General features: G+C 44.1%; 1 protein-coding gene across 3 annotated transcripts in view; it reads right to left on the reverse strand.

Moving 5' to 3' along the window:
• The window catches only part of MYO1E (myosin IE), a 150,441-nt gene that overhangs the window by 3,412 nt on the left and 123,271 nt on the right, over positions 1–23,758 (reverse strand). For 2 of the 3 annotated variants that reach the window (XM_005284961.5, XM_042853859.2), the window contains 4 exons: positions 19,631–19,777; positions 17,289–17,446; positions 15,839–15,931; positions 11,569–11,773 (listed from right to left, as the gene is read on the reverse strand). In XM_005284961.5, the coding sequence (XP_005285018.2) occupies positions 11,569–11,773; positions 15,839–15,931; positions 17,289–17,446; positions 19,631–19,777 (603 nt within the window). The remainder of the gene's footprint in view (positions 1–11,568; positions 11,774–15,838; positions 15,932–17,288; positions 17,447–19,630; positions 19,778–23,758) is intronic. The other variant, XM_042853860.2, reaches the window with a different exon arrangement.

The following is a 23,758-nucleotide window of genomic DNA, read 5'->3' on the forward strand; positions in this document are numbered from 1 at the left end:
ACGCCTGCGGGTGGTCCGCTGGTCACGCGGATTCGGCGGCATTTCTGCAGGTGATCTGCCGGTCCCGCGCCTTCGGCGTACCCACCGCCGAACTGCCGCCAAAGCCGCGGGACCGGTGGACCTCCTGCAGGCACACTGCTGAAGGCTGCCTGACTGCCGCCCCCCCGCACTTCCCGCCCCAGGCACGCGCTTGCTGCACTGGTGCCTGGAGCCACCCCTGACAATCTTATTGATAGTGATATACTGAACTGCCTGAAAATATCATAGCCAAAGATGCCTTCCTGAATATTGCTAGATTTTTGTAAAGATGCTAGGGCTTCCACATGCCCGTCCAGCTGCCTTCGCCGCCGCCGGTAGCACCCAACTCCTGCCTAGGGGCCTGGGTGATTTGAAAGGGCCTGGGGCTCCCGGCCACTGCTGCTGCTATTGCAGCAGCGGCTGAGCCCTTTAAAAACACCCAGGCCCCTGGGCAATTGCTCCTTTTGCACCCCCGTCGGCGGGCCTGGATGATGTCGTAGGAAGCATTTGGAGCAAATTTATAACAATCATTCACGCTCTTGGGTTCACAGCTGCGAGTTCAGAGGAGGCTTACCTGCGCTATGAGATTTTGGTTGCAGGCAGGGAGTTAGGAGGCCAGTAGGCCAGTTCTGTAGAATAAATGGATGTATACCTTAAATTGCCAGCAACAGCTCCTAAAAATTAAGGATGTGATAAAACTGGAACTCCCCCTACCACCTGCCTTTGGTGGTTCAGATAAAATGAAACCTGATTTTGCACCCCCTCCCGCCCCAAAAAAGGCAAGCAAACTACCACTACCCACAAAACACCATATGTTGGGTGAGGCTTTGAAAAACCGAATCCATACCACGCTGGCTTGTCCCTTGTCTGCTAGGAACAGAAACTGCATCTCTTCCTCAGGAATATATTATTTGTGATGCAGAACAACCCTCCAAGAACCTATGCCAGTGACTAACTTAACTTGCTGTAAACGAACAGCGGGATTTAAAAAAAAGTTACTGAATATGACAATGTTCAGGAAGAGATCCCTGTAGCCTGACTCCTCTCTCTGTGGGTCTTTCCCTTGTTGACGTCACTAGGCATCACCCTAGGTAACTCGGGAGGGTAGACGACCACAAGTGTCAATGAAGCCTTCCTGCACTAGGCCTAAGTGAACCAAACTCTATCCTTCCATGTTTAAACTCTAATCAACCTCAAAAGCCAGGTGCAATTGGAATATGTAAGCAACGAGTTATCTGTGTGCAACCTCCTGCTCACACCGGTATCAAGCGGTAATAATGAGGCCTGCATGTTTCTGGCTGAAGGGAAAAAGGACAAGATAACGGTTTAAAGACGTTACTAACAAGCTAGGCTTATAGCTGCCAAGAATGACTTAACTGCGTAAATGTAATCGTTATTTGCTTAGTAACTATTACCAGGGACGGGAGGGGTAGAGGGAGGAATGGGGGGGAGAAAGGGAGGGCTAGAGGGAGAAGGGGGGGGGGATGAGGCTTAACTACAAAATGTATAAAAGAAGAAAAACTGTTTCTGTTAGTGTGCTTGATTTGAGACGTGCCTGTCTCCTTGCACCGCTTTGAGATCTCAAATAAACTTTGTTTGCTTCTCCCCCTGGTGTGTTTATTGACGTGAAGCACACCGGGCAACGAACCCGCTGTTGCTGTCCTTGGGCACTCTGTGCCGGCAACACCCTTGTACTTATTACTGTGAGATAAAGAGCTAAAATAACACTTATTGGTCAGCTTTTTCCTTATATGCAGTGGTGTTGTAGGTGTGTTGGTCCCAAGATATTAGAGAAACAAGGTGGGAAAGGTAATAATATCTTTTATTGGACCAACTTCTATTTGTGAGAGAAACACGCTTTCAAACTTACACAGGGCTACTTCAGTCTGCGAGTTTTTTTCCCTTGGATTTTATATTTACTATCTCTCTGGTCAGCCAGTGAAAGGAGAGAATTCACAAACTGCTCTCCCATGGATGAATGCTTGCAGTTGCTATTAACATTAATGAGGAGACACAATAAGTGTACTGAGGATTGAATTTGTTAGTCAAGGGTAAAAATGAAAAAGCACTTAGGTGCTTTTATTTCTGTGGCGTTTTTTCATATTACATCGACACCTGTAAAGAATAAAGGTCTTCTGGGAGCTAACACTTAAATAAAATTACACCAGAAGGACTTTCATTTTCCCCCTGAACTTTTGCTTTTACTTCTGAGACCAGGCAGGAAACCAGGCACATTAAAATTGGAAATGAATGGTAGTTCTGTAGTGTGTATGTGTAATGTATATAAATGTGTTCCTCTGTGGATGAAATATACGGTATGTGGCCCAATAATCCAAACAGAGGGAAGCAATGAGCTCTGGATTTCAAAAGTCTAATGGGCAGGGGAACTGATGAAAGCAGCAGCAGGGGACTGTTAGCTGCACCCGTTGTGAGAGAAAGCTGCAGAAGTTTCAGAAGAACTCTCTTTTGTGGCAAAGCCAAGAGTCCATTACAATGGCAGGTAACAAAGAGCTTTTTCCATATTGCTATTGAGCTGTGCAGGCATTGCATCAACCCTGAATGGATTTGTGAGAGGCCTTCAGATTCTACAAGCCCTACACCAGCCCCACAAAAATCTCAAATGCCCCGGGATAGATGGCAATCCCACTTGAGGGACAGTGATACTATGTGGGCACCTGGTGGCTGGTATTCGGGTGTTACCACTAGCTGTTCAGGCAACCACAGGTGCAGGGCTGTGCTAATGAGAGAGAGTGAGGAGGTGGACACTTCTGATTGGCAGAAGACAGAATAGGAATTCAGAGATTGATGGCAAGAGAGAAACCACCTGGATCCAAATGCCTGAGAGAGGTTTTCTTTCGATAGCTGTAAATGCCAAGTAAAGTACTATCTGCTTTAACTCTCCAGAAGATTACCCTTATAATAGCCAGAAGATTATTCGGTGCATAGCAGGAGATCCAAGTAGCCTATTGCAACTGAAGAATTAAACTTCAACATGACAATTCGTATCCAATTCCCTGGAATCACACGATGAGAACAAGTCTCAACACATGTTCCAGGAAAATAAGCAGGAACACTGGATGATATAAAGGCCATAGTGCTTTGGAAGCCTTTCCATAGAGTGACTGTTTCTGTTACAGGCAGCGTGTTTTCTAAGCCAGCTGTGCTTTGTATTGCTGGGTTTGAAAGCTTTGGCTCCAAACTCAGGCAAATCTCCCTATTCAGCCCTGGGGATGCCTAAATATGCCTTTGTGTATGCATTTCCTAGGGAGCTCATGTAATTTCCAAGCAATGGAAGGGGTTTGAGGCAGGCCCCATTTCTACAAGGAGACAGCCCAGCTGGAAGGAATGATTGGGAAGACAACACTTCAAGGAAAGCCTCTGGGATTCCCCCTTCTTTATCTCCCTCTCACAGGTTTTCCTGTGGGAGGAAGCAAGCAGCCCAATTCACATTTCCAAATACAGGTAGGACACCAGGCACTTTGGATGCAATTCTGATTAGACATTTGGACAGTGCGTTTGACTTTCAGAGTAGTTCTTAGAGATGAGTTGTAGGGACTGGAAGATTTTCCTTCACTTTGCAAGTGAAACAAATCTGAGCTCTTTTCATTTTTACAAAAACAACAATAAAAAACAAGCCAATGAAAAAAACATATTGTATGATTGATTGAGCCAATACTCCAATTTTCATTAAAACAGTTTTTACATCAAAAACAAGCTGTAAAAATATTAACCGGCAAGACAGAGCTAATCATGTCATCCTAAGGATGCCACAGTGTGTGAAAGGCTGGCCTGGAAACCAGCAGATGGGGCTGCTTGTCATAAGACTTCTCTAGCATGGGGAACACACACAGAGTCTGGATGGACTTTTCTAGTGACCTGCAACATAGATTACAACTAGATTGTACATTGACTGGTCCTGATCAGGGATTAAATTGTCATACATTGGCAAGAATTCAATTCCATTGTTTGATCAAGGCCTAATTGTGTGTTGCAGTTCCAGGAGGCAGTCCTTTGCTGTGCCTGTACTGGGGAAATTACCCTCCACCCCCTGCATACCATTAGAGCGTTCATGTACAGCATTACAGAATGTGTACAGGGGAAAGGTGCAGAGCAGTATTCTTTCCTATGAGATTAGATATAAAATGTGATCTGGAAAGGTATACTGCTCAGTAAGTCATTGTGATATGGATAGGAGGTAGTTAGGTTGTACTGGGGGTAGGTGTCGTAAAATTTGCTCTCCTGCTGATTGCTTGCTCAGAATATAGTACTTTTTATAAAGATTGAAACTAATCAAGTCTTCTCAGGTTGCCTCAATGCTCTGGGAATCCCTTCTCTCCCTGGGGCCTCTGCTTTCTATAGACCACTGCATATTTCCTCTGGTTTTAAGGCCATCCAAACCCTTCTTAAGGTTAAAAAGGTATAAAAATCAAATTACTGGTTACTCAACTGAAGCTATCTTCATCTTCTGCAATTTCCTTAGGTGACACTTGAGATCGCTCCCCACCAATTGGGCAAAATATTGAACTCCAAACTATTCTAAATTTTACAGAAATAATGTAGCACAAACTAGTTTTATACAGCAATATTACTAACACATTTTACACGCTTGTTTGTGTTGGAGCAACACTGTTCTGTTGGGTCCACCCAAAATGTCTAGAAATCATACAGTCCGTCATTGGGACTTTTGTTTTATTTCCATACCTTAAAACAACATTACCAGACCTTTGTTTCTGTGGATGTGCTCCTGTCCTCCCTTTATAACTACCAGATGATTATTGCCATGCTGTTTACTGTCATTCTGCCCTGTTTCAGATTGCCAAAATCATTACCATCCCACCCCCAAAGAATCAAATCATTCAGTCATGTCATGCTCTTGCAAAGACCTCCACTCGCTTCCTACACATCTATACAAACCTCCAGAGCTCACTCTGGTGAAGCCTCTGCAATAATCACTGAAATTCTTAACCCCTTCAAGGTCTGAGCACACTTTACCCTCACCAACATACACTGCTTCTTCCAGGCATTCTCCCCTCCTCCTTCATTTGAAATTCCATATCAGCCTGCCTTTCACAAGAGACCAACAATAAGAGAGATATGGGTGCTCCCTACATACTCTGGATGTAATCACTGCCGTATCTGCTTGTGGTTTTCCTACCCATGAGTCCACGCAGTTTTCAGAGCAAACTAGAAAAACATTTCATAAGTTGGAGATGACTTTTTTTTTTAAAGTCTGCCCCCACCCTAATTGGGAAGGCAAGGGGATATTTCTGTGTTAGAAAAGTCAAATAATAAAAATAAAGTTTTGACATCAAATCTAAACACCTTTGGACTCTTGGGCAATACATATAAAGCAAATGGGCTTTTTCATTCCAGGCCCCGGGCCTTAGGACTTCACTCCCTGGTGTGGCGAGACTGAATTCTTCATTCAGCTACCTCAAGACTAAACCTACAATACTACTTTTTAATGCATGTAAAGCACCACAAAATGGTTATATTCTGAGGGCTACCTTGGGGTGTATCTGTTTACACATACAAGTCAGCTTCACTGAGATGAAAATGTCATTTACACAGTTACCCCAGGAGTATTACTATGAGGCTCACTCTAGCTTTTCTGTTAAATGGACATCTTTAATAGTGATATAATATGGTAGCAACTAGAGACCGCAGTCATAGATGATCAGGGCTCTGTAATGCTAGGCAAGACACATCACAAAGAGATGGATGGACACTCTGCTATATTGCACATTTCATACATCTTAACTATTAACCACATTTCAAAGATAAGTGTTTATTATTTAACTCACATTATCCAATTTGACGCAGCCTGTCCAGGACGAATAATACAGAGGAACAGATTTAACCAAGAATAAATGGACATGCAGTGGTGAGGGTCCTTACACAAATTAACAAAGGAAAACGTAAGGTGTTATGGAACAAAGAATGCTGATGTTCTTACTATACATTCTGGAGTTTACTTGAGGCGTTGACCTGATGTCAAATTAAGGAGTAGTGTCTATCATTTGGTTCTTAGGTGTCGGTCATAAAACATCATGTAAATCAAAAGAAAGCTCTAAGGCTGTAGGAGAGAACTCAATATTAAAGGTTTTTTGGGGGGGGACAGGGCTGGTAAGAACCCATTATGCAGAAAAGGTGCACAGAAGGCAAAATGTGTTGAACATTAGTGGAGCAGGAAGCTAGAATAGATGATCTCATCTAATCTACAGGGACATATGAATACATATTACATTTGCCTGTAGGTCCAGAAATCCCCTGCTTGGCACAGCAGAACAACAATCCAGTGCAGTGGGAATTCAACTGAACTTCTCTTGGCACAGAAAGTCCATTGGCTCTATGTACCTTTACAGTTTTTGATGCATCATGTAATAAAATTACCTCTCTCATATAGGGTGAGGATTAATTATTTTGTAAACTGCCTGGACAAAGAAAAGAGCTATACAAAGTACTGTGCTAAGTATTATTATAGGGCAAATAGAACTGCATTGAACCAACAAAGAGGGGTGGCTAGCCATCACCTAAAGACCATCTTAAACTGGAGGGACTAAAGCAGGTCACCTGGACATCCTCTAAAAACTTTCCTGTACTGGGTGACATGGCTGCTTATCTATAAGGCTGAAGTGTACCAGATGGGTGACTGAGCTGCTCCACCACGACATGGGTCAAACGAGGGGTGTTTGATTGACTCTTGCGGCTGGCCCATGCCAGCCAACTCAGGCTCGTGGGGCTCTGGCTGCAAGGCTGCTGTGTAGACTTCTGGTCTCGGACTGCATCCTGAGCTCTGGGACCCTCCCACCTTGCCTGCCCTCTGAAGGCCACCTTGGAGTGGTGGAAGGAAGTGAGTGCCCACCCATCCCCTGATGAGAGGTCCTGGAGAACAGGAGGGGTCAGGATAGAGACTGGGCAAAAGTTCAACCCAATGCCTATTTTTCCCAAGCCATCCCTAGAACAAACTATACATTTGGCAAAATGATTCCTTGTCGGGCTAAGACCTTGAATAACAAATTGCAGCCCAGAGCATAATTGTTATTACTGAGTTTTAAATGTCTATAAATAGAGAGTAGCAATGGAAAGGCTGGAGTGACCTTAAATATAGCAGTGTGACTACACCAGGACAGCTGCGATGGGATGGGGTAGGAAGATTGCTACTAAAGCAGGCCCTTCCGATTTTCTTAGTTTGAGAAATTCATACCCCTTTTAAGCAAACTACCTGGTGTGGCACCATCTTTGTTTTTACTTTAACCTCCTGTTCTATCTTCAGGGGATGGTTGGGACCCAGCTGCTGGGGTCAGTGAGGGCTCAGACTCTGCAATGAGTCAGTCAGAACAACTGTGCAGCACCTGGCTAATTGCTGCCAGCTGGCCACTTGCTGTGGTGGGCTGGGCTAAATGACCCACCTCACTTAAGAGGAAGACAAGAATCTATTGTAAGGGGTTGGGTGAAGAGACTCTGTTTGGGGGAGGAGAGTCTGGGAAGAAGGGGTGGGAAGTGATCATGTTGGATTTCTGGAAAATGGTGGGCTAGCGGATTCCAGCTGCAATCATCCTAAATATGATGTGTTCCTTTATAATAGCCTCCAGTGGAAACCTGAGCAAGCATTTAGCTAGAGTACAGCATGGAGCATTGTAGATTTTTTGCAAGTGCTGTAATTCACAGAAGAACCTATGCGAGAGTGCTTGTTACAGGTACTGTTGAGATAGGCTAAACCAGGTGTGGGCAAACTTTTTGGCCCGAGGGCCACATCGGGGTTCCAAAACTGTATGGAGGGCCAGGTAGGGAAGGCTGCGCCTCCCCAAACAGCCTGGCCCTCGCCCCATCCACACCCTCCCACTTGCACCCTGACTGCCCCCCTCAGAACCTCCGACCCATCCAACCTCCCCTGCTCCTTGTCCCCTGACTGCCCCATCCCAGGATCCCCTGCCCCTAACCACTCCCCTGGGACCCCACCCCCCATGACTCCCATGCCTATCCAACCGCCCCCTGTCCCCTGACTGCCCCCCAGGATCTCCTGCCCCTTATCCAACCCCCCCCCCCCCCCCCGCTCCCTTACCATGCCACTCAGAGCACCAGGACTGGCAGCCACGCCACCTGGCACGAGCCAGCCACGCAGTCTAGAGCACCGGGGCAGGCCGGTGGCTCTTGCAGCGGTGCTGCCCGGCAGGAGCTCACAGCCCTGCCGCCCAGAGTGCTGGCGAGCTGAGGCTTTGGGGGACTGGGGGTGGGGGGAGAACAGCAGGGGAGTGCCTGGGGGCTAGCCTCCCCGGCCGGGAGTTCAAGGGCAGGCAGGATGGTCCCGCAGGCCGGATGTGGCCCGCGGGCTGTAGTTTGCCCACCTCTGGGCTAAACCATACTAAGTAATTGCCAAAAAAAAATAAAAAAAATAAAAAATCATCAGTGTGTGAAGTGCAGCCTCCAGCCAGATGCATCCTGGGACTGCCCCTCATTTTTCATATGGAGATTAGACCCAATGAAACGAAGTCTTATAATGTGATGCTCCAGCTTGATCTGTGATAATCTTCAATATTGTAATTTCTGAGCCACACTTCTATTTATTAAAAAGAATAGGATGCCTACAAAATACTCCATTTTGTACAATTTGTGCTCCTGGAAAGTTGTCAGCATAGTCCTCCACTGAGCAAAATGTGCACCCCTGCTCTTCCTCAACCGTTCTAAGGGAACACCATGTCTCACACAGGATCAAAATCAGCATGGAGACTTAAGAATAATAGTCAGGGCCGGCTCCAGCTTTTTTGCCGCCCCAAGCGGCAAAGAGAAAAAAAATAAAAATAAAGCCACGATCGGCGGCACTTCGGTGGCTGCTCTACTGTGCCGCTTCATTCTTCGGCGGCCGGTCCTTCCCTCCGAGAGGGACTGAGGGACCCACCGCTGAATTGCCGCCGAAGACCCGGACGTGCCGCCTCTTTCCAGGGGCCGCCCCAAGCACCTGCTTCCTGCGCTGGTGCCTGGAGCCAGCCCCAATAACAGTAAGTCAAAACGCACCCTGGACATTGCCATTTTAAGCAGTGAAATAACAACACCAACTAACAGTTTGTGAGGAACCCCCCAGGCACGAGCGGGCTGTTGAGGAATACTCAAAAATGTATTTTAATAGGCTGCAGGCAACAGAGAGGAACCTGTATCAACTATCACTGAGCACAATTATTAACACTTCCTGACAGCAGATTTGTTTTTTATTTGCACAGGTCATAACTCCTTTGGTATCTGAATGTACTCTGGGACATCTGGATCTCAGTCACACCACAGCTATCTCACTATAAGGAATTAGCAGGGCCGGCTTCAAGCACCAGCGCAGCAAGCGGGTGCTTGGGGCGGCCAACAGAGAGGGGCGGCACGTCCGGCTCTTCGGCGGCAATTCAGCAGAGGGTCCCTCACTCCCTCTCGGAGGATAGGACCTGCTGCCGAATTGCTGCCGAAGAATGAAGCGGCGGCAGGAGAGCTGCCGATGGTCGTGGCTTTTTTTTTTTTTCCCCCAAGCGGCAAAAACGCTGGAGCCGGCCCTGGGAATTAGGGAGCTGTGTGCATGAAAATATACAAAGTGATTATTCATGATCAGATTTGTTTTACAATAATTGAACAGGCAAGAGCCTTTGAATCTGAAAATCAGCTGGCACTAAAATTTCCACTAATGCGCAAAAAAGCAGAGTAGAAAGATCTCAGTTACAGGAGAAACTGCTTAGTCACTGTAATGAATGACTAAGTATATTGTGTTTAAATATTTATTAAATTGTGATTTTAATGCTTGGGAAAGGTGCTAAACTGTTATCCTGGAAACTGAAGACTTCTGTTTATCCACATAACAGTGGCAATATGGACAGCAGTTGTTCAAGCTTTCCCCGCACTACAGCAATGAGGGGAAAGCGAGGGTTGAGTGGCTAGTTCCGTCTCCATTGCCGATTTAGCCTTTGGTCACTCTGAACTTCTTCTTTGCCAACGGTGGTGGTACTGGTGGTTTTGGTGATGAGAACACCTGTCCATTGGAAATGCATGGACACCACAGGCCATCTGGCAATGAGTTTGGGCCAACAAGTTCATTGTGGTATAATCATTTGCAATTATTTAGAATAGCTTATTCATAATTGAAAACAAAAGAAATCTCTATTACTGATTTCAGCTGATAAACCTCAGCACGACTGTCAAGCAGGAGACATTTTTTCCCTAGTGCATGTAGTTGTCATAGTAACAGGTTATAGGAAGATATTACTTTTTTTAAACAAGTGATTCTGAGATATTTCTCTTATTGTTGACACCAAAAAATGTAACCTGGACATCACTTCCTGTTACTTCTCTTTGGTAATCGAGTCATTTCCATCTCAAGTGTGCGCAAAGGTATTTGGTACCACCATCTCATCCATACAATGTACAGTCATCAGTAATCTAGTAAATCCTTGACGAAGTAATTGGCAATGTGTACATCACCAGTTTTCACTTCTGAGTCAGTAACATGTTACTTTCCCAAAGTAACTGTAACAACGCTAATTGCATATTTTACTTGAGTATGATCATTATCTAATATATCTAGCTGGGTCCCTTCCTAGATGATTGTCTGATACAGTCAGTTTCAATCCAGCACTGAGAACTGCTTCATGTAGGAGATGGGGGCAGGACGTCACGGAGTTGGATATAGCCTCCCCAGTTCTCTGCCTTGTGCAGCTCTAGTCCCGGTGCTGGAATTGAGGCTATTCTAATCTACACCATCTGCAAAAGGTCACTAAGGGACTGTGTGCCAGCTGAGAATTGCTTGACAGCAGTGGTCCTCAACCATACTCCCTGCCCTTCCTGGTATGGCCCCTGTGAAAGGACTAGGAATGGCTGGATATGCCAGGTGAGAGCAACCCCTGCTGGGGGAATTCTCAGCTGTCCAGATATGGCCAGTATTCAAGCTCTTTATGTTGCTCTCCTGAGTGCAAAGGAGACAAACTGAGGTGGAATTAATATGCCCCTAATTTCACCAATAAAATCAACTTCCTGCCATTGAATTATCCTGCCATTCTTCCCCCACCAAAAAAAAAAATCAATCCCATATGGAGTAATCGTGCCTCCAATGAAAATAAGATAGTACTAAAGAGCGAATACTGTCTCGTGATTGGACAGGGGACTGGGTTCTGACAGTTGTTGGGAGACAGAGGCAGAGTGAGCTATGCTCACTGTTTACCCATCCATAAAATGGATATGAAAATCCCTCTCATAGAGGGGAGAGGAGACTTAATTAAAGCCTGAAAAATGCTTTGAGAGTCTTTAGTAGGTACTGTGCAAGTACATGATCTTAGCATTGGGAATACTGGAACTGGTTCACATTGACTCCATGATGAGTGGATTATGGATCTGAGCCCGCGATTATTCTGCATGCAGAAATACTATGGAAGTCAATGGGACTCCTGAGCTCAGCTTAATGCCATGATTTGGCCATGTGTGCAAACAATATAATTTCACCAGTGATGCATAATTTAAGTCCAGGAACCTCTTTATAAAGATCAGCCCTTCTTTCTTTGAAAGAGTCTCCACATAAAAGCTTACCCAGCAGCCCCTTGGTCAGGCACCTTGAGGAAGTCCAGACTTTCTGGTTGGTGTGAAACCTTGTCTGATCCTGCCGAGAGTTGCTGTGGTAAAGGTGGGCGCACCATAGTTGTATACAGGTTCTTCTGACTGGCTCGTTGGTTCGCTGGGGTGTGGGGATGTGGCACAAATTGAGGGCTTTTTATCACTCCATTTTGATGGTGACCTAGAAGTATAAAAAAGCATGAACCCATGCAGTACAACTGTGGGGATAACAGGCTTTCCAAAAGGTTGCCTCCTTTCTGCAGTGTTCAGCTTTGTCTGCAGTTCAACTGTCAATTGTCACTTGGACTCAACTTTCAAGGAATTTGAAAACTCAAAGCAAAATTCAGCTGAGATCCCCAACTTTGCTCTGTATATAAGCCGGGGTTACCGAAAACTCATCGCAGATTCATGAGTTCATGACCCTTGTTTAAGGTTCAGGTATGTGATAAAACTCTAAGCGATCACTGGGATTTGCACAGCTCTTGATTTAGCAAAACCATACGTTTTTGATCTTGGCTGCTGTTTAACCTTAGCCCTTGTGTTTTAAAACCATTGCATGGGGGTTTAGTCACCTTGGCATGCCATTAAAGGCAATGGACTTCCAATGACTTCAGTGGACTTTGGGTCAGGTCCTTGAAATTCCTAAAGTTAAAGGGAGTCAGATGGGGAAAACCCCATAGAGCTCTCTGAACACTGACCTTATTACACCTTACAAAGGTTTTATTTAAAATAATGTTGATATAAATGTTTGCCTGTTTAACAGAAGCACTAAATGAATAGAAAAGGTGTATTCAGATGCTTTCTGGCTCTCTCGTAGATCAAATAGTGGCTCCTATTTTGAATTTTGCATGTGATAATATGGCTAATGATTTGACAGAGTTTACTCACGATTACGAGGAACTTTTGAAAATTGTTTACTGCATATGTGTGTAACCTCTCACAATATTTAACCACTCACATTTCACTGATGTTGCACCGTACAGCATGAGGCAGTGCTTTATCTTATACATATTAGAGACTGTGTTGACCTGCACAGTGCACTGTAGCAGGTGTGCTGCCTTTAACTGTCCTTGCACCACGGTGCAGCACTTTGCACGCCCTTCCAGAAACCTTGCCTCTAAAACACACTTTTAAAAAAGCACCTACGAACCTCTGAGTTCATTGCAGAAGAAGTTATTTGCCTGTAACTGGAGGTTCTTCGAGACGCATGGTCCCCTATTTGGATTCCAAATGTGGGTGCACCCATGTTTGGAATCCATATATGGACCATCACTCGAAAAATCAGGGCTTATGAGCTCAATCCTGCATTCCTTCCATGCCTCAAACTCCCACTAAATTCAATCAAAGCAGGATTGGGCACAATACATGCACCACCATCCGGTGACCCTTTCCACTCCCCACCTGGGGTTAAAACCAGTGGCCAGCTGGACAACTAGCACACTGTAGGATCACAGTGGGGAAATAGGAGTTCATTCATTAGTATTTCCTCATGACACTGGGTCCTGGAAGAGCTTACAGCAAATCTAGGACACACTGGCCTTCCATTGACATTGCATGACCTTCAGTTCCTGATAGTTCCTCTGATACTATGGCAGCAGTTTAAGTTCCACCCTTTATTCAGGATCCTATATTATAAAAAATAAATGCTAGCCCCAACATGTATCAATCTAGATTATTAGATAAAATCTAGTTTTATCTTAGCTTTTATGGACATCTCTATTAAGGTTTATTTTAAAGTAAATGCGTACACAGTAGTGTGTGCATCTGTAGTCCCATTATAATTTTAAAATGGTCATGAATACATTGGAATCTCTCTTATGTGGCCACTCAAGAGGCTGACAAACACAGTCTGCTTTCCCCCACTGTGGGGCAAGGGGGAAGTAGAATTGTACTTTGTGGCTGGGATTTTCATCAGAGCCTAAGGATTTAGGTCCCCAAATCACATGGTGCCTAATTTCCTTTGACAATCCCCGCCAGTCTGTTTGGGATACTCTGGGATGTTCTCTTAAGACAGTAGGTTGCCTAATAAGGGTGGTTTCTTGCACAGGTGTATTGATAAAGAACACACTGCATGAGCAGTAGACAGCTTTCGTACGTTAAATGGCTATTTAAAAAAATCTTTTTTCTTTTTTAAACAAAAAATCTTGAAGTGACCCAGCACAGATCTGGAGGGATGTCAGAGGGCAGCTAGCTCTCTGTAGGGGTCAGGGGATCAGCCTGCCTCTGAGAGGCTCCACAAGGGGGAATGAGGCAACTCAGGTTCACCTGGGACTAATTAACTCAGTGAGTAACTAGGAAGTAGTTAATTAGGCAGGGAAGCAGCTGGGCATGATAAAAGGGAAGGTATTGGTGAGGTGGAAGTGGGAGGGACTAGGAGAACAGAGGTTCCTGGAGTGTAGGAAGAGCAGTCTCCTACAGAGAAGGCATCTGGGGGCACTTGATGAGGGGGACACACTAGCAATGGAAATCCAGGGAGAATGCTCCTAGGTGGGAGAGTTTTCAGCAGGAAATCATAAGCTGTCCTGAAGAAGGGTCCTTCTGGTTCAGCCTCCATGGGAGGACCTTGACCCAAGAGGAGGGACTATTCCCCAGCTATTGCCAAGAAGAACCCTGACTCCAGCAGAGGGTTCTGGGTCATAAAGGCTTTGCTGCTGGTAAGGAGCTTGGATGTAACTGGGGTTGATGGATTAAGGTTGACTCAGCTCATCTTCCCTACAGATGCAAAGCAGGAGGTCTCTCCATGTAATGTTCTGCCTTTGGGGTTGAATAAACTAGATCCCAGCATATTCACTGTGCTAGTCAGTAGTGTGCAGAGTTGAACCTAGATGGATGTCAGTAGGGTTCTTATTTTCACCTGTACCCTTAATCTAAATTAATCTTATTGGATATAAACTTGCAGGACAGAACAATATTTTGTTCACCTAATGCTTCCCAAGATTTCTTTGCAAAATACTCTCTTTAAATGAGAAGTAGCCACTTAGTATTTCGGAAAAAAAGGCTAATAGTAACCTTCATGTCTAAAGCTGAGACAGATCACTAAATTAAAACATAATTCTTAAGGGGTGATGTTCAAGATACAAACTTCTGTGGACTTATTAAAAACCTCCTTCAAGGAAACTGAGGCAAAGACTGCTGGCAGCCCACCATTGCATATCCCCTGGGTGAGGTCCCCCATTACACCCAGATTTGCTATTGAACTGAGGATGCTTCAGAGCATAAGGGCCACTATAAGATCTGAACTCAATGTGGCTGTCCTTTGCATTCCTGATTCTTAAACACTGACAAGAGTGTTTGCAAATATTTTTAAAAACAAACAAGCTGCTGCTGGGTTGATGTTTCATGTAACCCTGAACAAGTATTTACTGCCTAATTACAAACATTCAGAATTAGTGTTTTGCAAAAGAAATGTTGATCCAACCTTAACTACTGCGATGCAAACATCCTATTGCTTAATTGCTGTAAACAGGCTTGGTATCTAGGAAAACCATTCCATGCAATCCTTTGTCTGAGACTCACACTGACCTTTGTCTTGCCTGAGTCAGTACTGTATGATTTAGACTCTTTCCTGTTCTTTCCTGTAAACTCATACTCTAAATTCTTATTTAAGGGCAAAAATGAAAGTAACAGACACAGCCTAATGACATCAATCTAGGGTTCAACTCTGCACACTACTTACTAGCACAGCTACCATGCAGGGAACTAGTTTATTCAACCCCAAGGGGAGAACATCTCATGGAGAGACGGTCTCTTCTGCACCTACGTACTGGCACAGCTCATATGCATCAGCATATACAAAAGCTTTTGCATAACAGCAAGGGAATGAGGCACAAGTCCAGTTCCATTATGTGTGGTACTGAGAGCGCAGTGACAAGGCTGAGTATTGTCTAGCCCTGTGCTGTGTGTATATACTGTGTCCTAAAGTGGAAGATGCATAGAAGCAACTGCACATTCAGTGTTTTGTATCAAGAGGCTATATATGCTGGCATCTATGACAATTGACATGAGACACCTCCAGCTGAACACTAGTCTCAGAGTAAGTGCCAGTGGATTTGAAGGACTGGTTTGATATAATGCCTATCACACTAAGGAGCCTAATTTCAGTTATGGTGATTTCAAAAATACTTTTAGAACTGAAGGAGAAAAAAACCCCACTGCAAAGCATTCTGGAGAATGATGCCCAACTACGGCATGAAAGAAAGAAATTGAGTCTGGAATGCTGCCTTAGCCAAAGCAGAAGATAACTTACCTGGGGGAGGTGGAGCAGCCCTCATGGGGTAATTCTGACTTTGAGTCCTATGGGAATACCCTTGGCTTTGGGTAATGTTCCGTCTTGTGGGGCCTAAAATAAACATGTTAAGCTCTGTCAGATTGTCATCCTCTGTGTAGCATTCAGTAAACAAGTCCTTACGCTGAATGTCAGCTCCTCGTTCTTGATCAGAAGGAGCCATTTGAAATTCAGGTTTTGGCCAAGTTGTGCTTAGCATAGCACCTGAAGGGCTGGGGGGATCAAAGGTAACTTAATGCCATTTTAACAAACTCACCCAGTCCTGGGGCCAGCTGTGGTCCAGGTGAGCTTTAATGATAAAGCTGGTCTAAGTGGCACCCACCTGCCATTAGCCCCAAGGAATGTTCCAAAAGCCGAGGAGAGTTGGCATAATGGTGCTTTTTGTCTAGTAATTTCTTTGTAAGCCCACTATGCCAAGGGTTACTGCAACTCTGTGCCACTAGAAGATTTCCCCATGTCAGAATCCTTCACCAGCTGGCTTTATGGCTCCTTTGCACCACTGGAGAGGCACAAGCTGGTCATATTGTGGCTGAGAACTCACCTTCTGTTTTTTGAATTAAAGGGCTGTAGAGAAAATTGTGTGTGTGTGTGTGTATTAAGGGAGCATGAGAGGTAGAGGGGTGTGCTCCATAGCTGTAAAAACAAAGGAACAAAGCAGGCTAAATATGGTTTGAAAATAACTCATGACATGCACAAGACTTAAGCTCCTGTTTGAGAGGCTGTAACATTTGACAACAGGTTATTACAAGGTCTTTTACATCTTTGGCTCTTCCTTACCCCAATGGTAGGACTCCAAAGGAGCAGGGAGCAATGCAAATGGGGCTTCCCCCTGCTGTCTTCAGAACCCCCTTACAGGAGGTAGGAAAGTTTCACAGCACAGAGGTGCTCTGAGGCAAAACTAATGCATCCTCAGGTACTATTACACTTGGAGCTGATTCCTTGCTGTTGTATCACTCCATAATTTGCTATTGGCACCTTTTTCTCCTAGCCCAGCCTGCCTCCCTCCTCACACATGGATTCACAAACCAGAAAAGGGTTCTCTGTGGATTTTGTGGAAGAGGGTACCCTTTGTGCATGGAATGAATGTCTGATCTGCCACTTGTGTTCTGTCCCATGCTACAAGGCCAGATGTCTTATGTCCCAGGGCCATGAGTTTCAGAGGCTTCCACCAGCAGTCAGTGTGCACTGCTGAATTAACAGTGAATCCAACAAAGGCTGTACAAGGAGAGGCAAGTATGTTGCAGCGTTACAGTCTGCAATCTACTCTTCCTGTGAATGCCATAGAGAAACAACGAAGAACATAGGGTAGGTGGTGGATAGGGAAGAGACCGAGAAATAAAAGTAAAACGAACAGCCAAAATCAAGACTCTGATCCATTCAGAAGGACAGTCAAAGGGAAATTCATACTTACGGGAATTCTTTGGTAGTCCTGGTCCAATGCTGACCTGCAGCACCTTGTTACTTGGCTTGAGAATAGCTAAATCTCCTTGGCCTTGCATAAATTGCACTTGGCGAGAACCACCTGCACTCCATGGTCCCCAATTCTCCTTCTTCAGCTTCACTTCAAGTCTAATGCAAGCGCGCACACACACACAGAGACAAAAAGAGAAGCATTCACATACAAGGACCAGGGAACATCACTAACCAACAGATAGCTTTCAAATGGGAAAAAATAAACAGAACCTCGCTAATCGCTATAGCTGAGAAACTGTATCTTGAATATTTTAAACTGAACAAAACATGGTTTCATGCCTTTTTGTGTCCTACATGACATCATTAATGGTTCTTGGGAAATCTACACAAACAAGGCATAAGATGCTCTCGATGGAGTTTTGAGGACAAATGTTTGAACAATAGATGCGTATATTATCTAACGCATCACCCAGTGTACCTGCAGAACTCTGCATAGGTGCATGCTAGTGGGTGTCACATGGCATACACTACACTAATGGGTATCTGGGTATTACCTGACATATGCATGCAAATACATTTCGTTGTGGGAACAATGGGAACATGTACATTTTTGCAAGTGTATTTATGTCCTCCTTTGAAGATACAGGCCTCTATCAAAATTCAAATAGTCTCGTTCACAGCTTGTATCTGCAAATGCATATTACCTTCAATGTACTGTAGCTAGAGATGGGCTCAGGCAGCCATGATGTGCAAAACCTCAGTTGTTATGCACTGCTTTTTAGAATGGCAAAACCAAAACCACCTCTGTTATTGGCTTTAGATTCCCAGTCTATATGACTATATGGAACTTTTTACACTTTTTCCTACTCACCCATGTCATTATCAAGATAAAATGATATTCTCCCTTAAATAATTCTTACACTGCTTTGACTGGAATAAAACAGACATGCAAACTCCAGGCTCAATGTCATTAATTTGCTTACTTCATAGGAGTATTAGCAAGAATGCAATTTTATTGATATGGTTTCCAGCATGCCCTTAAAGCAAAAACCAGCCCCAACATGCAAACAAAATCCTACAAATCCAAGTTCTCAAACATCTGGAGTTTTCTTTGAACAAGCATCTAGAAGTTCAGATACGTATCCAAGCTAACCCCACTGATTCCTGCAGGCCTCTGTCCCAGGGTTACCATATTTTGAGCCTCCAAAAGGAGGACACTCCACGGGGCCCGCCCCTGCCCCAACTCCGCCCCTTCCCCAAAGTCCCCGCCCCAACTCCGCCCCCTCCCTTGCTTCCCGCGAACATTTGATTCGCGGGAAGCCTGAAGCAGGTAAGGGGCGTGTGGGGGGAGGAGGCGCAGCCCAGTCTGCCCCCCCCCCCCCGGTGTTTCCAGCTTGGGTTGGCTTGGGCCCTGGGGTGCCAGCCCGCCCAGCACTGCCGGTCCCCGGCCCCCGAGCCCCCGGCCCGGCACCGCACCGTCGGCCCGGCCCCCGAGCCCCCGGCTCCCAGCCCAGCACCGCGGGCCCCGCATGTCCCGATTTTCCCGGACATGTCCGGCTTTTTGGGATTTCCCCCCGGACGGGGATTTGGAGCCCAAAAAGCCGGACATGTCTGGGAAAATCCGGACGTATGGTAACCCTACTCTGTCCCCACAAAATCTAAACTCCTACCCTAAATGAGAGACCCCTTTTCAACCAACCACCCATCACTCTGGCCTTATCTTCCCATTATGCATCTAAGGAGGTACAACACATGCATCAGTGTAGTACTTCAGCATCTCTAGGGTAAGGCCAAGGAGTACATAATGGGACTGAAGAGAATTCTCCCTTGTTAGGGCATGACACACCAGCACAGCCACTTTGCAGCTGCTACTGCCTTGTCCTCCAAGAGAGGAAGGGTTTGGACTGTGAATCCATGTAGTTGTTCACTGACTGGCCTGGCCCTCATTGCAGTTGGGAGAACAGACACAGAGAACTGTTGTGTAGGCACGCTGATGGTGAAGAATTTCCCTTGTGTGGCCTCTCTATAACCTGATGCCCCACTCAGCACAGCAAGGGAAGTTTTGCTGCATTAAGATCCCACTGTGCACAGAGAATGAGAAGAGGGGAGTGGCGAGGATTTGACCCTAAGGTATTACACAGGCTATGCAAGAAAGTCTTCTAGCTTTCTAAGCACATGCGTATGCAGGCATTCACACTGCACACATCTCCCTGGTTCTGTAACCGAGGATGGAATATAAATATGAGAATCCAATACTTACACTAACCTGGTTTTTGCATCTTTACCCTGGCAGCAGGAAGAAACAGCTGTTTAATATTTTTTTTGAAAACCATTACTCACGTATTGCTAAATTTCAGAGGTAGTTTTCTTTGTGTTTTCTCCTCATATCGCTTAGATAAAAGGCTTAAAAATTCCGTTTTGAAGACCGATTCAAGCAAACTATCATATTCCTGCTCATGTAGAATGAAAATGTCATCCTGCATTGTGCTGTAAAGAAATCAGACCATGCATCATTCAGCCTTGAATCCAAAGTGCAAAAATAGCCCTTCATTTTAATAGCATTTGAAAGCAATCATGGAGATTTTTTAAAAATCTAATGAAGAATTAATAGCTGAGTTTTGCTTTTAGATAATGGTTCTTTGTTTCTGCTGCTGGTAATGGAATCCCCAAAACAATCTTCTTGTGTGATAACTGAATACAAAATAGTCATTTTAAGTTAATTATTGTTATTATAAAATGGGAACATGTGCTACAATGAAAAGCTCATATCCTTAACAACAGCAAAGCTAGTCATTAAGACTGGATTTGTAGAATGTTGTGTAAAGTTAATTAGAAAAGCTGAAAAAGAAATACTTCTTAAAATGAGACTGAAACTCAAACCGATAAAAGCAAAACAAGCTGCATCACCTTTAACTTGCACTCCCTGAACTTAGACAGCGAAGCAAACATAGACCCTGGATAAGACCCTTAGCTGGTGTAAGTCAGCATCACTCCACTGACTTTAATGGAGTGATTCCAATTTACACCAATTGAAGATCCTACAAACTCATGCAGGCAGAGTCCCAAGGGCACATGGAGCTCTGCTAAAGGACTGGGGCGTGGTTGATTCTGCACACTTCTGGAATCCCCATGATAGAAAATTCTCTCTTGTGATTCCAGGTTTACCTTTGCTTCAGCCTTAATGTTTTAATAGTTCTTGTTTATATATAATTATCTTTTCTCTCATAGAGGCGATGTGGTCCAGGACAGTAAGCCTGGTTCAATGAGCCAAGACTTCCTGAGCCATGTCATTTAGTCACTGTGTCTGCTCCTCTGTGCCTCAGTTTCCTTTCTGTAAAAGGGGTCCTTTCGGTAAAAGGGGGCATCAATGCTTACCTCATAGTTCAGTGGCAGCGAGGTGCCTATATACCTCTGAGGATCGAAGCCCGAGTTACTATTAGTACAGCACTTTGAAGATGTAAAGTGTTAAGCATAATTATTATATTACTGACTTCAATTGACATGGCCAATTTATACCAGCTCAAACTGGCCCCCTGTCTCTTTCTCCCCTTTTTGTGAAGAAACGGGCTTATCAGATATTGCAATAATGATTCATTTTAAAAAGCTGTACCCTAAGAGATTGGCTGCCATTTTGCAGGGGTGCTTTCTGCAGAGTGACTGAAGCCACAACTTCTCTGATATTCCACCAGTCTTAGGTCTTCTTGTCAGAATGTTCTCTCTAGTGGGTGGTGGTTTTAGTACTGATGTGCTAATATCCCAGTCCTACGGCTAGGAACTGAAGCATTTTAAAGGAAGGCTGTGGGAGGATTCCAGAACACTTTTCTGAAGGGATGAAGTCTGTGTCTCTCTCACTTGCGCATACTTTTTCACCAAGAGGTCACAGTAAGTTACAAAGCAAGGACACAGACGTCATGGTTACATGTCTGACCAGGCTATGACTGAGGAAGAAGGTGTCTGAGTGATTTATAACAATGTTCTCCGCAAACACCCCAAACAGTTGCAATTAAAAGCTCCACTTTAGAGGCATGTGAGTGCAAAATCACTAGAAGACGCTTATATTTTTATCAAAAGGCTCCCTCCATTCCCCGTTCGCATTATCCTGATCACAGGCATAAGGCCATGAAACAAAAGCTTGCAAGTTTATTTGTTTTCATACTCAGATTCAGACTTATCTTTGGATCTGTCTACTGTCTTACTCATGTATTTGGGCTGCAATTTCTCACAGATGTCAGAAGCTGCACACAGTTTTTAAAGGCACCCATACTAGTGTGAGGCTTTGTTGCATACTGGCCTCCCTTTCATCTTCTGTTCTGACTGCTAACAACATTAGATAATATTGGGTTACTGTCTCAGCATGTTAGATGTCACATACTAAGCAAAAGAGGAAGCTGTAGTCTGCATTTCTCTCTGAAAAGAAATTAATTTGTATTTCAGCATTTTATACCCCATTAGATTTACAGTTAACCTTTATTTAGAAAGGGTCTTTTTAAACTGCAGTTTATTAGAAGTAGCTACTACAGTGATACTCATAGGGTCAATATCCACGTATTCTAGTGACTGCAACTGAAAGCTGTGACAAACCATGCCTCTGTATAGCCTGGTGGAAGGGAAGCCAAAATTACATGGCTGTCAGCAGGAGATGACTTCATTTCTCAAAAAAGTACATATGGGGGTAAACCAAGCAAAAGAAGTCACTGATGTCTAAAAGAAATCTGGATATTTACTACTTCAACACATCATAATAAAATAAAAGAGGACTAATTAGGCCAAGCATGTAAGGCTCTTTCACCTAATTCAGTCTTCTCTCTCTTACAATTACCTATTTTCTGATTACCTGGCTATTAATTAACTTCCCCTTTTCTGCACACCCTTTTACAATGATCCTTTCCCAGCATGCCTGGCTGATAGCTGGCCCTTTAAATATGGGAGAGGCAACCACCAGCAGCATTTTGATACTCACTTTCCCTCAGATTGCTGTGGGCTGTAAGTCTCTCCCTTACAGAGTGTAAGTATTTATTTATATGTATATACAAAAGAGAGAGAATACCTATCAGCCCATTCTAGGTGCCCTTGATGTAGCTTAAAATACAAGTATCAACAGTCACTCCACTCTACCATAACCAAACCACAGCAATTCCATCCCAGGTAACCCCCCAAACAGGACATTTAGGAGAGGAAAAGTTGAACCTTCCTACTTCTCTGACAATTAATCACCCTTTCTCCCTCTCTCATCCCCATTTAAAAAAAATGCTTTATTCTACGCTGAGCGCTCCTGTTAAATCAGAAGAGTTTAGAAAAGAATTGAACCCTTTGAAATGCCCTTTACAGAAGTATAATTGTAAACAATTCTATATGACCTCAGGAAAATTTAATTTAGCATATTTTCCTTCTGGGGTACATTCAGATTCATTTCCAGGTTGGCTCAGAAATCTAATTATTTTAAATATATTCAAAAACATACAGAATTTTCCAGGCTGAGAAAGATTTTGTTGAAAATTTGGGGATTGATTTGTTTTTGAGAGAATAAAAGACAGAGAATTTTAATACAAATAAAACTCCATGAGGTTTCTGAACTCAGCATGTTTGGAGGGGGCGGGCAGATTGTTTTTCCACAAGAATATGTGGCTTTTGGTAACATACATGCACATGAATAGGCATTAAGTGTACAACAGGAAGGATTTTGTATTATTCCAATAATTCTGTAAAAATCTATTAAGAATGGCAATGAAAACTTTTAATTCTTGCCATTGTCAGGGCAGTAGTATCTCAGATTCCCCATAAAGTCTGGTCCTATTCCAGATAGTAACCTCTGTATAGCCTGGTGGAAGGGAAGGCACCTCTGTGCCTCTCTTCCTACTTGATTTAGCCTGGCTACCCTAACTCAATATAGAACAAGAACCTCTGTAAGTAATATTCATTCTGAGTTTGGCCCACACTAAAATGAAAACATAAAAAAAAAAAAACCCTCACTATATTTATTTTTTTAAATCTGGAGACAGTCTTATGCCATGTAATTTCTGAAATTTTTGGAAACCACAAGCATTGGTTTATGATGATAACAGCACACTGACAACTCATGGCCAAAGCCTCATTAAATATAACATAAATATAATAAATATAGAGTTCTGAATTCATCAGATTTGGTTTATCTACAGAAAGGTATGCTTCCATCTGAGGTAATGAGTGTAACCACTCTTACTGAGTTGGCAATCTGGAGGCAGGCTTCTTTTTAGCTTACTCAGTACAGCTGTATGCACAGAGTACTAGGGTCCTTGTCTGAGTGTCTGGATGTAGTAATTTTCAGGACCCTCACTCACAGTTTAGTTTTCAGGCACCACAATAAGAGACTTTGCTCTAACATCCAACACCTATTACTGTAGCCGTTCATGGTTGCAATTCTTGTTATAAATGTGTGACAAATAAAACAACACAGGCTTGCTTTGAAAATGCAGTGGAAAAGAACAGGAC

The sequence above is a fragment of the Chrysemys picta genome, chromosome 10, assembly GCF_011386835.1.
Source record: "Chrysemys picta bellii isolate R12L10 chromosome 10, ASM1138683v2, whole genome shotgun sequence".
In the NCBI taxonomy this organism is placed as follows: domain Eukaryota; kingdom Metazoa; phylum Chordata; order Testudines; family Emydidae; genus Chrysemys; species Chrysemys picta.